The sequence below is a fragment of the Anabas testudineus genome, chromosome 12, assembly GCF_900324465.2.
Source record: "Anabas testudineus chromosome 12, fAnaTes1.2, whole genome shotgun sequence".
Lineage (NCBI taxonomy): Eukaryota > Metazoa > Chordata > Actinopteri > Anabantiformes > Anabantidae > Anabas > Anabas testudineus.
This window is the reverse complement of record NC_046621.1, coordinates 11,181,474-11,197,046: the sequence shown is the minus strand read 5'-3', so window position 1 is coordinate 11,197,046 and position 15,573 is coordinate 11,181,474. Positions and strand designations below refer to the sequence as shown.

General features: G+C 41.7%; 1 protein-coding gene across 1 annotated transcript in view; it reads right to left on the bottom strand.

Annotated features, from left to right (window-relative positions):
* The window catches only part of LOC113158333 (latent-transforming growth factor beta-binding protein 2), a 68,678-nt gene that overhangs the window by 42,635 nt on the left and 10,470 nt on the right, over positions 1–15,573 (bottom strand). Inside the window, exons 3-4 of the mRNA XM_026354163.1 lie at positions 13,245–13,515; positions 273–526 (exon numbers count right to left, since the gene is read on the bottom strand). Coding sequence (XP_026209948.1) covers positions 273–526; positions 13,245–13,515 — 525 coding nt within the window. The remainder of the gene's footprint in view (positions 1–272; positions 527–13,244; positions 13,516–15,573) is intronic.

Genomic DNA, 15,573 nt, shown 5'->3' with positions numbered 1-15,573 from the left:
ACACAGCTTTGATATCAAACGTCTGTCTGTTTGGCATGTCGCAGACCACAGTGCCCACCTGAAAGTCCACCATTGTTATGACTGTTTCTCTGTCCATGTTGGCATTTTCATTTCCTGACGTTCCATTTAGCGATGACCCCACAGGATGGGTATGACTGTATTGTAATGTCTGTGAACTAAGCCTGGATGATGTGTCTGTTTTGATGTGGGTAAGGAGAGTGATACTTGTTATGGTATGATGTACACAGTATGCATTCATTTTTTGTTTTTACCTGCTGGTAACAGTACATTGTTGAACTGTCCGTGTAGCTGGCCCTCACTGGTAGGCCTGTGATTGTTGAACGAGTGCCCGTTGTTTTGACTGGTCCTGTGTCCATGCCAGTTCCTGTGCCCATTGCCATTGCTGTTGCCACTGGGTAGAGCATTGGATGTGATAGGCCCAGAAGATGATGGATAACGTTTCACAGTGCGGGAGGTCCCAGTCTGTTGAGAGGAGGAGTCAGGGGGTCCCCGTCTCACTTGGGTCCTGTCAATGATCATCAGAAGATCATAAACATATGAGCTCAGCTAATGTCCAAAAAATATATACACTCACACTGACACACCCATTAGCAATGTGAAAATAATATGTGTATTCGCAAATAATAATTTTTAGACAACACGTTAACATGTTATAGCCTTGCTTGACTGATTAACAGATGAGACAAAGTGATTTGATTTGGCCTGACATATATTATTACATAATTTGAGCAGAACTAACATCTGTATGTGAGAGAACTACTACCTCCGCTTATGAGTTCATATTTCTGTTTGACGATAAATACATTTAGCAAGAGACAATTTTTTATCATTCTGAAAAAAAAATTAATTAAGCAACAAAAGGAAAATAACCCCCCCCTAATTTCCAGTTTGTGTTTTTGTGCATCTGCTTGAGGCAGGTCCATTTGTCTTGGAGAAACGTGCGTGATTAAAAACATTAGATCTTTCCATCAGGGCTTCTTCTGCGTGACTAGATCATGAACTCCCTATTCTGTCTGACAGTGGCTAACCAGGGAGCAACATCCTGAGTGTCGTACCGGGTTGGAGGAAGTATTAAAACTAGGGTCGGAGAACAAAGCTCGACCAGGGCGGCACAGGGCACGTTTTTTGATTTGGGTCAATTACTGAGCCTGTGTTGCACGACCTGGAAGCTGAGCTCATGTGAGCAACCTAGGGGAGGCCCATGCCTCTCAGACAGACAGGCAGACAGGCCTGCCTTGTCTCTGTGGGTCTAGAAAAGCTTGCAGAGTGCTGGGATTCATCCCTACAAAAAAAAAAACATCTGGATCCCCCTGATCTGCCCTGACAGTCAGCAGAGCAAGACCACATCAGAGAGATCAGAGGAACAGTTGTACAAAGCACACCTGTGGCCCTGTAAGGTAATTGAGTAATGTAATCAAACCCCAAATAACAATTTAAGCCATGTATTACCTATTTATGTGATTTTTAGCCACACAGAATGTATTTATACACACTATGCCAAACCACAGAAACACAACAAGAATCAAGCAAATAAACACGCGTGTGCATGTTACATAAAAATATCTACATGTACTGCATGTGCAGACACACTTGCAAACACAAAACACACACACACACACCATGGCACAGCTGTGCTGGATGTAGCACAAGCCTCTGCATGTCTCTTTATTCACCAACAACATTCCTGCTTCTAAGGAGAACAGGACACTAAATGAGAAAGACAACAGGCAGCACCTATAGTTGACAGCTGCTGACCCAGATCCTGAATGTCCAGGGCTGGAATAGGATGTGTCATAGGAAAGGAAGAGGTGATAGTGTCAAGGTGGCAAGGAAGGACAGGAGGTGGCTAACACAGCTATACTGTCCCTTCCAAATTGTGATTGGATTTTTCCAACACGAACACCTGGACTGCAAGCATCTTTGCTTCACTTCCTAGGCTTAACCAGATGTTGCTTTCTCCTCTCTCTAATGTTTAGTGGCAAAAATTGACTTCCTCCCAGTATGAGGTCATTGCTGCTCTCTCTGCCTACAGAATGGGAGGGGGGTGGGGGGGCAAGGCCAGGCACGACTCAAAATGCACGTTTGATGTCATCATTAGGAACTTCAAGGCCTCTGTAAAGCAAGGAGGAACCATTCCTTGCCTTGTTCTGAGTGACTTGAAAGCAATTTAAAGACATCTGCCACGAATACAGAGAACATGGCTTGAACAGACAGATGGAAAAAATGTTTTGGGTATCAAATTATAGCCACACAGTTTTAATTAAATCAATCATAAGAGTGGGGCCGTTAAGAGAGCTGCTTAATGTGCATATGGTGCAAAGATAACAAGTCACAAAATATAAATTTTCAGAAATAAAGTGAATATTTCCAAAAATGTTAAACAATTTCTTAAATTAAATGCAGGAAAATAAAACATATCATATGCATACATGACATCAAAATCATGAGGTCAGCAATGCTTTATAATTTAGACAATTTGATTACATTAGCCAGATTCACTTGCATACATGAGGGTTGACTGAGTTTAGTACATGACATGTATTATTTCATTTTCAGAACATGTGCTCAATAATTATATTCAAAGAGAAACAATTCGTATGTGCTGATAAATCTTATTCCAAGCACTTGATCAAAGCATCAGTTTGTATTTGATAGGAAAGGAGGCCTGCAACTAAGACATAAATCCATTGGCGCTGTCCACTTTCACTCATCGTTATTCGTTTCACATGTATGGAGAGCAATTAAAACTAAACCTCATCACATTTGAGGAAATTACAAATCACAGCGATGGCCAAGAATCTACAGTGTGCATGAAACTTCCAATACATTGCAAAAGCATTACTTGGCACGTGGCTGCTACACATCTTTGAACTCGCTGCCGCATTGCAACATGTGAACATCAGCTCTCATGAAGGCATGACAGGCAGCATGAATGGCAGTTCCAGCCACACCTCTTGACTCAGATGAGTTGGAGAGGAGGCAGTTTTGGAGCACATACAGCACACAGTCAAGCACTGTAAAAACACAAGCCAGGACCAAGAACTGGAGGACAGTCAAAAAGGCTACAAACCCTCTGATCTCTGAGCTTCTGCTGATGCTGTACTGTACACAAACCATGTTGTTAATAGAATCCGATGACTTACACTGCCAAGCAAAATGCTAGGTGCACTTTGAAGTTTTGATTGGAGTGCGTTGGGGAAGGGGGCTCACGTGGTGAGATTTGGTTAGGTGGCTTAGTTTAAGTGCCAGGAAACCCTACGTAGTGTTGGCTTGGAACACACCGCTTCCTATCATCACCCTCTTGGATACACCGGGACATTCTGGATTTATCTGATTATCCCGTTCACCCCAAACATTCAGTCACACTCACACCAACGCACACAGTGACTCAAATCCTCAGGAATTGTTTACATCTTAAACCATCTCCATAGTCCATTCGGCATGACAAGGCCAAAGCAGTGTTTATGTGAAGCACTGCACAGTAATGTATGGGTCACAGCTGATTCGTTCACTAACAGTTCAGTCTCGGAGGGACTTTCATTATTTTTGGTTTCAATAAATCTTCATGTGAAATGAATCATTTACTTCACTTAATGTGTTTCAGACAGAGAGGTTAGTTTATCTAGGCTTAGAATGCAGATAAAGTTGGGAAGAGGGTCAGGATTGTCATATTAAATGGTTTTTCACTGGCCCCGTCCGCCCCCGAAGCACTGTACAAGTCTACCTTGGCAAAGCTCATTTTTCATTTTGATTTGTTTGAGAATACCAAAGTCTGAACCCACATCTAATGGCTTGGGTTCAGCTAATGCAGAAAATAGGCTGATATGAAGGGCTCGTCTGTGGAGCCATTTGGCTTTGAACACACTGTCTAAACAAGACAGCCTGACAGCAGGCAGAAGTGTTTGGCATGTGCATCCCAGTCTGGGTCACACCACGCAACCTGATAGCTCGCAGCGTTGTCGCCTTGTCACTTTGTCCCAACACAGTTCTCTTTGTGTTGGACTGGACATGACCTCAAGAGTGGCAAACCCCTGGAACCATCCGAAGGTTTACGACCAATCAACACAAGAGTTGCTCAACCGAGTCTTTTTATTTAAACAAAATGTTTAATGGTTCCATTTACCTCTTTCCAACATGGAGCGTCAGCCAAAAGGCTTTATTACATAAGAACTACACATAATTGGGGAAATTTGAAGGCTACTTGGTAAATGGGAAAGTAAATGACGGTCATCAAAGACTAAGTGTAAATCAAAGTTTACACACATTCATCTGAATCTGAGAAAGTGTTCAAGGCTATTGTTCATTTCAAAGGCTCTGCTCAAATATGCAGATCATCAGTCTAACTGGAAGGAACAGCAGAAATATTAAAAAAATTGTACAAACAGCAGTTGAGTCAATGCAAACGTTGTACTGCTCAACCACTCCAAATGTTGTTGGCAACAAAAGAGGAAAAGATTTATGAGTGTATTTGGGATATGCATATTTGCAGTCAGTGAAGGAGCACAGAAAGCTACACAAAGCAGTATGTGAGGGCTACAGCAACAAAGCATATTGGCCATATTCCAAAGCTTAAAGTGTTCCCTACCAAGTGGCAAAGCAACAGTTAAGCAACTTGGATTCAGATTTCAGAGTCAGAGTTTAGGATGAAACAATTAAACCATGCAGATTGGGTTTTCACTAACATTTAACATACTGTAACCATGTTCTGTTAAACTGGGAAACACATTGAAGCAGACAGAGCGAACGTATCTTTCTGTTGGCGATTTTAAATATGAGAATGCCAAGGGGAAAGATGTTTTTCAGCAAACGGCTCTGCAACAGATGGTGCTACACATTTCACAGACTAAAGCTTTGCAGACAAGAAAGGAGAGTGCAGACTGTTGAAAACAGTCCCAGGAGGTGTCATTCAAGAACGCTTGCAAACGCATACACACTTGACTCTTGTTCATGTTTTGCTATTCAGAGCCCAATAGTGTCATGAATTTTTGTGATATCCAAGACATTAACTACAATGTAGCTAGGAAAAGAGAAAACATTCCAGATTATAAAGATACTATCACTGGTTGACTTGGATTTCTGTTCCAAGAATGACTGGCTTGCTTCAAAATTTGATTTAGTAGAAAGGCATTTATCTGATATTTGATAAGAAATTAATTGCTAATTGGGTATTTTAAGTCTATTTTGTTTTTACTTCGAGAGGACCGGCTTGCAAGCTCGCAAAGGCCCACAGGCTGAAAGGGGAAAAGTTTAATTCAGAATTTGGCCTGTATTCCCTGCCTTGGTGTATTTTAAGAGGTGAAAGGAGTCTCTGCGGGCAGAGAGAGAATTAATCCTTTCTTACCCACCCAGTGAGCTTACCAAACCATCTGTACCACCAATGGTCAAACCCCACTGTGGTCACACATCTTATTCCTCAGGCTTTATGCAGAAAGCTCTCATCCATTCATCATTCACCACTGTGGGGCCTGTATGTTTCTTTCAATAAAATCCTGAGGTTTGATTCTTAGCGTGCACCAATAAATATAATACCCAACCCCAAGGGCATTTTTATTATACTGTTGTTGTGTGTTCCTCATAGCAACCAGGTCATGCAATGGCATGGTGGTAAAGTTTGTGTTCACTGGGATTTCAAAAATAACTCAACACCAGCCTCTGTCACATTAAAGTCTTACCCTAAATTACAGCTTTTTGTGGATGTTTAATCTCTAGCAGTAAACATTTTAACTTCCAGAGCCTGGGTTTTCCTCACAGCTTGTTTTGCAAGATAATCATGAAGCTTGAATGTTCACGTTGCATGACCTTGGTAAAACTCACAGTAAAACTGTTGATGCTGACATTGTTTTTAAGAATGCTGTGGCAATACACTTGTCTTTCTTGCTGAGAGATTCCTGAGAGGACTGACACAAATGTGCTGGAAAGTAAATATGATGCTTTAGCCAACAGCTTAGCTTAGCATAATAATTGAGGGAAACAGCAAGCACAGCTCTGTGCAATGGTAAAAAACCAAAAACTAGCACCTGTAAAGGTCACTGGTAGGGATGTTATATGTTATGTATTTAACTAGTGCTATATTTATTGATCAGAACTGACAACATACTAGATCTTGCTACATATTTACATCACTGACCGGTCTCAAGCTTCTCACCAGAATCCTATATACAGTATATTTTCCAAAATGTTGAACTATTCATTTTAGAACCTTCATTATACATGACATATATTAAAAAAACCTAAAGTAGAATATTCAGTTTACTGGTATGTATACTTTAGAAGTGCACAATCTAAACTCTGATTAAAACAAAATAAATGTTAAAATGATAAATGATAATAATAAATGATAAAATCAAAGAACGTTTACTAAAAGGTTAGCAACGAATTTGTGAAATAATATCCGGGCAAACTGAAAACAAACAGATTTTAGACTTGGAAACATAACTAATGAATGACTAATGCCATTCCCTAGAGTTCCCTGAAAAATCAACACAAGACAAAAAAACCAAATGATGAAATTTTGAAAATGTAAAATGCCAGTAGTCCAATACATGTCCCATACTATAAACAAGAAATAACGGGAAACTACCTGGTCACAGGAACATTAACGATAAGCTCTTTTCTCTTTAAACAAGTTCCTCATGCCACAAGGCCAAACATCAGTGAGCAATTAAGGCCCAGTCTTTCTTTGATAAGATCTCTAGTCTTTATGACTTGGATAATTGTAGGTCTTGGCAGAATATTTCCCCTTGTGAAAATTTGGGTGTGTCTGAGGGCTTATCGCACCAGCCACGGAGGCTGGATTAAATCATGTTCTCTCTGTCTGGACGGTCTTCCAGGAATCCCGCTAGTAGCAGCCAGAGCCTGGGTGAAATGAATTACAGTGGGGTTGGACTGATTCAGAACCTTTTTTTTCCCCTGGGGATGAGGCTTATATTAGTGCAACAACTAGGTCTAGTGCACATTGGAAAGCAGGAAAGGTTCTTGAGAAATTTATTTAGCATAGACGGTTCTTTGGATAACCAAAAAGCTACACAGACAAATGAAGAGATGAAGTTCCACTTAATTTTATAGGTATAACTTCCTTCACTGCCTGCACAAAAATAGATTTTCTGTAAATTTGATCTCACTGAGGTTTTCAAACACTACATGATCAAAACATATGACCACTGCTGTCAACTCAATCACAGGGCAAAAGCTGTGAAATAAACAGTTCTCTTTTTATCTCCGGGGGGACTGTATCAGCGCCAACGATTCTGTTTTCACCTCAACATTTATAAAGCAGAGTTTTCAAGCTATAAGAAATCCAAAAGCCTAATTCTGGATGGAAGCCAAGTATTGTGGTTGCTGTGGTGCAGGGACCAGAATCAAAATGCCTGGAGACGTGGTGAGCTGAGAGGCTATTCAATACTCTCCAGTTTATTGTAGCTGCTCTGATCGTTCACTTAGTAAAATGCCGCAAGATAGGTCAGCAAGAAGAGCCATTACAAAGTGCTGACTGAGACTATGGCTATGCTGATCAGCATCATATCAGTCTACTCGGACAAAATGCCAAAGACCGTTTCCAATAAGAGAAGTGATTGAGGGAATTTTTTAACAGACTTGCAACATGAATTTGAAAAGCAATAGAAACCTGAGGGAAAAATGCAGACATGAAAAAGGCCAACACAAAGTTGAGTTGTGACATCTGGATATAAGCGAAGAAATTCATGTGTGTGGGAGCATGTTGGATGTGTATGTTTGCACCATTTGGAGGACAACTCCACCACTCAGCCCCACAGGGACCCTGCATCCTGACATCTGAATGGATTAACTGGTCCCATTCACAGCCACACACTTAATTCATGCTTTCAACACCATGTCCCATATTTGGGAGATGAGGCTGATTGATGCTGTGTCCATCTGCCACAGCTCCGGAGATGGATGCCGGAGTGCATTCTGGGATAGGGACCTCTCTTCTACAGTATTTGTCCCTCTAACAGCTGCATGCGCACAGGCCTGCTTGATGAGGAAGATCTGGCTACAGACACAGAGCCTGCTGGCACTGCAGCACAGAGAGTGTGTTTCGGATGGGGGCTCCGGGAGAGTTGGGATGGAGAGAGACATATCTGTCCCACGCTGTGCGCTGAGTTCTCTGTGGTCTTTTGTTCCCTCTGGCCTAGCAGGAAGCCAAACACCCATAGGACTCGTTTGGCTTTGTGTGTAGATAGAAGCACACCAACACTTCCTGGACTGGCTTGGTTAATATCACTGTGTGTTTAGTGTCCTCACATTACATTTACATTACACCTTACGTTACACCTTACATTAACAACAAACACTGAATCAATACCTGTTCAACTCTATAATGATCAATGGTGCAGAACTCAACATTTAGTTTTCTTTCCATTTCCAACATGTGCAGTAGAGAGCTCACCTATTCACCCTAAGTGCTATTTATGTCACAAGTGAAAATGCTCACTAGGGCCAGGGTCGGGGCGAAGGTCATGTTTGTACCAGCAGCTTACAAGACAAACAGACATGCAATCCAGAAGCAGAAGGCCAGTTAACCTGACCCCATCCAAGCTCAATCAAGATCTGCCCAAGCAGGGATACAAATTGCAACTCCAGATACACGTTCATATACCTGGTTTAGAATGGCGATAGAGCCCCATTCAGCAGACAACAACACATTCAGTACAACCTGTGGAAATTACCCTGCCCCCCCCCCGGCTCCCCATCTGCAGGCCTCTTCTACTTTGGCAGCGTTTAAAATGGGAGATAAGAGGATGATTCTGGACACATCCTCTTTGAGTAGCAAAGCAGACTGCCAGGTGGTACAGTAGGAAAACTTTCCCAGGCTGGATGTTTAGATATAAATTTTAGTCTTAAGAACACACATACAGTATCTGATCCAAGTCAAAGGCATAAAGAGTAATATGAGATGGAAAGCTACTGTGGGATTTGGGCTGCTCTTTTAATTTATTATCCTCTCAACTGAGTTGAGTGAATTTCCACTCATGCTTTTCAACATTTATGATCACATTTTATTCAAGCTCTGCGTTTCTGTTACACTTGAAACCCCCAATTCTTCAGTGATCACTGCAACCAAGAACAGTGGCGATGATAGTTTTTTTTTTTTTTCAACAGGTGCTGATTTCACCTTAAAGAATTTTGACAGTGGCTCCTGTCAGCACTCGTGGTGCGGTTTGTCTGGAGCGAGAGTGAAAGCAACTAGTGATCCACGATTAACATGGAGAACTCCCACTATGACCACAGTTTCCTCTGAGAAATGGCTGCATGGCTATGTTCAAAGTCTTGAGTCAACAAGCCACAAAACCGCCAGCCCTATTAGTCACAAACAGTGGGGTTGATATAAGCATAACAGTTAATGCAGAGAAAGCAGTATCATCTCCATCAGCTGCATCAAGTCAGTGGCCTGATTTTAAATGAAAGGGGTCATGTTTTTACACACAGTGCTGCTGTCTGTCTCTGCATGACCTCAGATACTCAATCACGTTACATTTTCCAGTTGCACCATTGCATTGAGGGATTAAATTTAAATTTCCTCACATAAAAGGTAGGGGAAGCAGTACCATCGTAATGTTTTAACCGTGAATAACATGACTACAAACTGTGTGTCAGCTATTCAATTAGTCATTACATTTACTCTCTGTTGCAGAACAAAACCCACTGAATGACATTGTTATCCAGGTAGCCAGCCCCAGCTGGGTCTGATTATGTAACAGACAGCAGAGAGAAATGACCTTTGGACCGGTGACCTGCATGCTGCACACATATCCTGCCCTGCCCTATTCTGTTTCCTGCGGAGTATTGGTGTCAGAGAAAGGTGGGGTGCATTTGGATGGATTCATAGGATGTGGTAAATACATCTTTACAGTTGTAGTTGTAGTTTAGTCACACTGGCCCTGACCTTCACACTGGCAGCTGATGGACTTACTGTGACCTACAGGATCTTGTGCTGACAATGACAAGCCTCACAGGAAACTCTGGGTTACAGTGAAATAAATTTGTTCCATAGCGCAGGTCATAGGTGGAAACAGTTATTTGTTTGCCAGCTGCATATAGAATGTGCCTATTGTAAATTTTAGGGTTTTAATCCCACAGAACAGGAAGTTGGGACATTTAGGACAGACCTGAAAGGGTCAGCGGAGAGGTAGGAAGACAGGAGACGGGAATACAAGAAGGGGGAGTAAGGTATAGAGTTGTGGACCCATTTCTCAAACTTTCCAGTGAACAGGAGCCTTCTCTCATATGTTTTGTCCATCCCACGAAGGCTTTATTTTGGGCTGTCACAAACTCATAAATGTGCTGGATTGGTAGGATTATTCATACCTGAGTTTATTCTCTAAAATACCATTTCACCTCAGAGGTGTTCCTAGAAAGGGCTGACAACATGTCTGTCATCACTAGATTTTGACAAAACAAATTCCAGTTCCTTTTAGATAGATTTGCTACCAATATAGTTACTGTCTTCAAATAGACCAGTCTGCAAGATCTCTTTGGGTGGTTCAATATAAAAGGTGTCAAATCACACAAACTCCAGGTGCTGGACTTTCACCATGTTCACACCATGTTCACTGAGATACTGATAAACATCCTAAAATTACTTGCCCACACTACACTTCCCTGCACGGTGCCTCCTGATGTGCATACAGTAGGGTTTCATCGCTGAGAACTAGAGATAACTGAGCAGTGAGACGTGAGGCAAAGCAACAAGTATGAACAGCAGAAGATTTGACTGACTTTAAACCCTTCAGACAATTTCATTTGTTCTGTCCTTCCTTGTCTGTCTCATTATTTCTCTACATTACAGTATTTCTTGTTCTTGGCACTACTTAATGTGCTAAGTCAGTGACAGGGTGCTGCTGACATAACAAGCCAGGCCTGCTCCAAGAAAGACATATATAATACCTCACACCTTCTCTAGTAGGGAGAAATAAATGGAGACTGGCTGTGGGGTGTCCTATTGTGTCCTCCCTACTCCTCTTTTTACTCCTTAATAGATCCTTGGCACGTGTCTTGTCTCTATCTTGCTCTCATTCTCTGTGACCTCACACTGCTCGTGCGTTCCTGGCTTTGGAATGAGTGGAACCTCAGCCTGATATATGAAACCAAGACTTGCATCCACCACTTCTCCAGGGGAACATTGTTCCAGCCCTAAAAGATCATTGTGTGCTGAGAGAATGCAGAACATTTGCAAAAGCTCACAAGGGCTCAGTGTTAAATGTGCATTACACAAGCACTCACATAGCTTTCTAGTACCAATCGAAGTACCAACGAAAGGGAGCCAAGTATTCAAATCATTTCCTGCTCGTATTTAAAGGAGGACATTTTCCAATTTAGGCATAACCGTAACTTCTATGCTGAAAATTTCAGGGAAATCTGTTGGTGAAAACAACTAATAATTCAACTGAGCTGCCTGCTGGGAAATGTTTCACTCTAACAAAGAAAAAATCCTTAATTTTAAATACTACCTGTTTGTCCGCTGCTGCAGACTAATGGTGGTAAAAACAGTCATTAAATGGGCATTTGTGACTCAGAAACATTGTCTGCTTTTGACAACGTTGAACCTGCATCCTAAGTTCTTTTGATTTATCCCAGATCTGTGACTCAGGGCTCAGAAATGTTCTGTGAGAACAAGAACAAAGAAAACATGCATAGCAATTGTGAATTCTACCAAGATATTGATTAAGAAGATTTACAATGACTCCATGATAATTGTTTTGGGAAGGAGGATGTATTAAAACGTTTTAAGAACCATCTGCCAAAACATTTAGTAGAGCTTTACTGAGCTACCACAAACATGCAGATGGCTCAGCCAGCTAATTCTATAACATCGGCAAAGGCACAAGATGACACAAGACCCTCACAATTAGCAAGAGGAGCACCATAAATGTCAGATGTAATTGAGAATGTTTAAGTGGTTTGGTGGAGAGTAATTACCCAGATGACAAACTGGCTAAAAAGTGAATGATGACCTCAGTGCCCAAACAAATTTTGGCACTTTAACTGACTGTGAGCAGATTAGAAAAGCACTGGGCTCGAGTCCAAAATGGAGCAAAACTTGACAAGATAAGTCTGAACCTGTAAGCAATAACGATCCATCACAAAATGCCCGGAAACAATTACTCCCCTTCAACATCCTTTATCAAAAATATGGTTCTATCCATTGCAAAATGATTAATCAGACCAAAAGGTTATTTCCAACAAGACTGGAACCGAAACAGTCAGACGCTCAGGCCAAGAAACTATTAGGCCTGTCTGATTAGCAGTCTTTAGAGACTTTGCTGACTGCACTGAAAGAGCTCTTCGTCTGAGCAATTATTTATTGGACATGTTATAGTCACGCTTATTCCGGCAACTATACAACAAACTGAAACAATCAAAGAGTAAAGAAAATATAATCTCCTTGCTCTATTTTCAAAGCAAACAGTACGGGTTAATACTTCTGTCTGGTAAATCATGTGATATTTTCCTACATTTTACAGATTTACTTTAATACTTTGCAAGTGTCAGTTAAAGCTCAATTGCATTACAGAATATTTGTTTTACTTCGAGTGTATTAAAGATTTAACATATGAACCCAGTCATCTGGTTTTGATTTATTGCTATGATAAACACAACCAGCGTTGAACAGGAGCGTAATGAACTACTGTTTGTTCAGGATTGTTTAGATAATATCTAAAAGCACAGCGTGTCAATTTGTTTTCTGTGCGCCTGCCTGTATGACAGTAATGGTAGCTAAAACAAATTTCTCTTGGTGAAAAACCACAAAATGCAGTACATCCAGCAAAAAAAAAGTTTTTATATGCTCTTAAACGGCAGCGCTAGTCTTTGTTACATATATACACTGAAATGAAGACGTACAGGAGCAGATTACTGGCGTTAGACCAAAATCACTAGTTGTGGTTGCTCTGTCAGCAGGAGTGACATTATGGATGAAGAAATATAAACTCAGCATGAAATTAACTGTACAATCATACAAATGCTTTCCAAAGAAGTAAGAAGCACAAACAAAAACAACTGTAACTGACTGGCAAAAACATGTTTACCTCACTTCAGCAGTTTATCTAGTCGTATGGGTAATACTGATGTGTCATCCCTTTCTGGTGTAACACTGTAGAAGCGGTGGAAGACTTCTCTGACCTCTCCTTTTCTGGCAAAGTGCTGAGGTTTTGCCAAAAAAGGATCTTCCTGACTAAAATAAGAAGCACAGCTGAGTCACTTACACGGCGTGGACAGGCTGTTTAGTGGTCACAGGTTGTTGGGTCTGGTCCTTGGTGGTGTCAGTGCCCTGTCTCTCTGAGGGCCGTCTCTGTGGTTGGTCTTTCTGGAAGGGGTTGGTGCCAGGTTGAATGCGTCTCAGGGAGCCTCTGTCACGGATGTACACCTGCTCTGGGGCCACCTCCTCACAGCGGGGTCCCTGAAAGCCTGAGCGACACACACAAGTATGTGGCCGGCTGCACGAGCCGCGATTTTGGCAGGGGGGCTGGCAGTCGGCTGAAAAGAGAGCACAGATGGAGATCGAGTTTTCAGAAGGTCGTGACATAGCATGTAGCCCCCTTGTACGAGGGAGCAGTAGCAGAAATGGCTCTCCATCATCTCAACACCAGGGCTCACTTCAAATTGATTCAATCAAAAGGTCGTTCGTTTCACTTCTCTTGTCCATTTCAGTGAGAAGAGAGCCTGCAGGGACTGTCACGCTCCATTTCAAAAAGAATCCTTTACTGATCTGTTTAGTCTAAATGTATATGATCACTTACACTGAATCCTTATCTGATTTCTTGCTAATGGCTCAGTTTGTGCTGCCAGCATTTCTATACAGAGTGGTTCCCTTTTGTCGCTAATCTACAAGTCAGCGTGAGCTTTTCACTGTAACGCAGGCTGCTTAAAAAGGTAATAAAAGTAAGAGGGCATAAAAAAAGAATGAGCAAATGGGAAAAACAGGTTACTGGAGGCCAACTGCAAATAGCGGCCACTTAATCAAATAAATGGCGTGCAGAGCTGTATCCCTTTAACCAAATCTGAAGGGGCTTACCATACTCAAAAGATGAATGAGTGCATAATATTTTTCAATTGTCTGCACATACACAGCGCTGAGGTCATTTCGTACACATGGAAAAATAATCTTTGTCACTCTACCAGCCACCACACATCCTCCGATCACACTCCAGTCAGTCGAATTACTGAAAGACCTGTGGCGCGCAACTCAAAGTAAACAAGCTCTCGATCTTGTCACACACATGTATGTTGTAGATGCCACTTGAGAATTTATGACACTGTTCTCAAACACTAAATCAGGCCATTGGTCCATTGTGGCTAAAGCAAACAGCTACGTTCTGTCAACAGGGCGATGGAATTCTATTGACACAGATGCTGTGGACGCTGCTAGATTGCAGGCAGGAACGCTTCCACGGCTTTTGGCAGTCGAAAAGGGCCCCACTGGGTGTGTGCAGTGCTCTACCTGCTGCACACTTCCTGTTATTGCGATACGACTCTGAGTCTAGGGCCATTTTATGTTTTTTCAAGTCTTGAGTGAAAGCACAGTTTAAAAGTGAAGGGACAGAAGGAAACATGACAGCACCATGTAATCACTATAGCGACTTCCTTCAAACACAGAACTGCATTTTGGTTTCCTCAGATCATGGTGCATGTTACCACTGCACTGCCAGCTTGTGGTACAATGTGAAAAGTTAACAAATTGAGAATTAAGAATTGCACAATTGCCTCTCTTTTCTCCTCTGTTCTTTTGTTGAACTTTTTTTTTTTTTTTTAGACCAAATAATTCACTCAATTATTTTAATTAGAGTGAGGAAAATGTAGTCTTTCTTCTATGATGAAGCATACAAATTTGGAGAATTGTGGTTGTGGATTAGTTCAACTCAGTATGTGATCTGAATTTTCCATCATTGCATAAAATAGGAATTGCCTGAGCTCTGTTTGGCATGGAGTTAAATGCATCATCTAACTAAAGTAGGAGTTGGCCGAGTGCCACCGCCTTGTCCGGAGTCTGTTTAACCTCAAGTTTGGGGATGAAGCGGTGGATCAAATAAACCACAGATTCCAAGGACATTATGCTGCAGATGGAGAACTCTGTAATGTGTGAAAGTGCATTCTTCAAATAAACAGTTCGAATTGAAAAGAGAAACAGTGAGGGAGGTGGGGCACAAAAAATAACCCAATAAATGGAGTGTCATGGATGGCTTACAATGAAATATGTGTTCAGTCGTGTGATGTGTGACCCATTTTCAACTGTGAGGCACAGAATTGATACCAGGAAAACATGTCGCCTGTGCTGACAACACAGTAGACAGGTCAGTGACTCTGGGGCCAACATGTGCCCCACATGAAGCCATGCTGCATGGCTGCAGCATGCAGTGTCACTGCCTGTCTGTGTTGTCTCTGGGCCCTGCCTCTGGGCTGTTGAGCACATTGTCACAGTAATTGCTGTCGTGCAGATTTGTCTTGTACATCATTAAAACTAATTGCCTCACATTCCATCCATTTCACAAATATGTGCAGCAATTGTTACTTTGCAAGAGTAATAATAAAATGAGA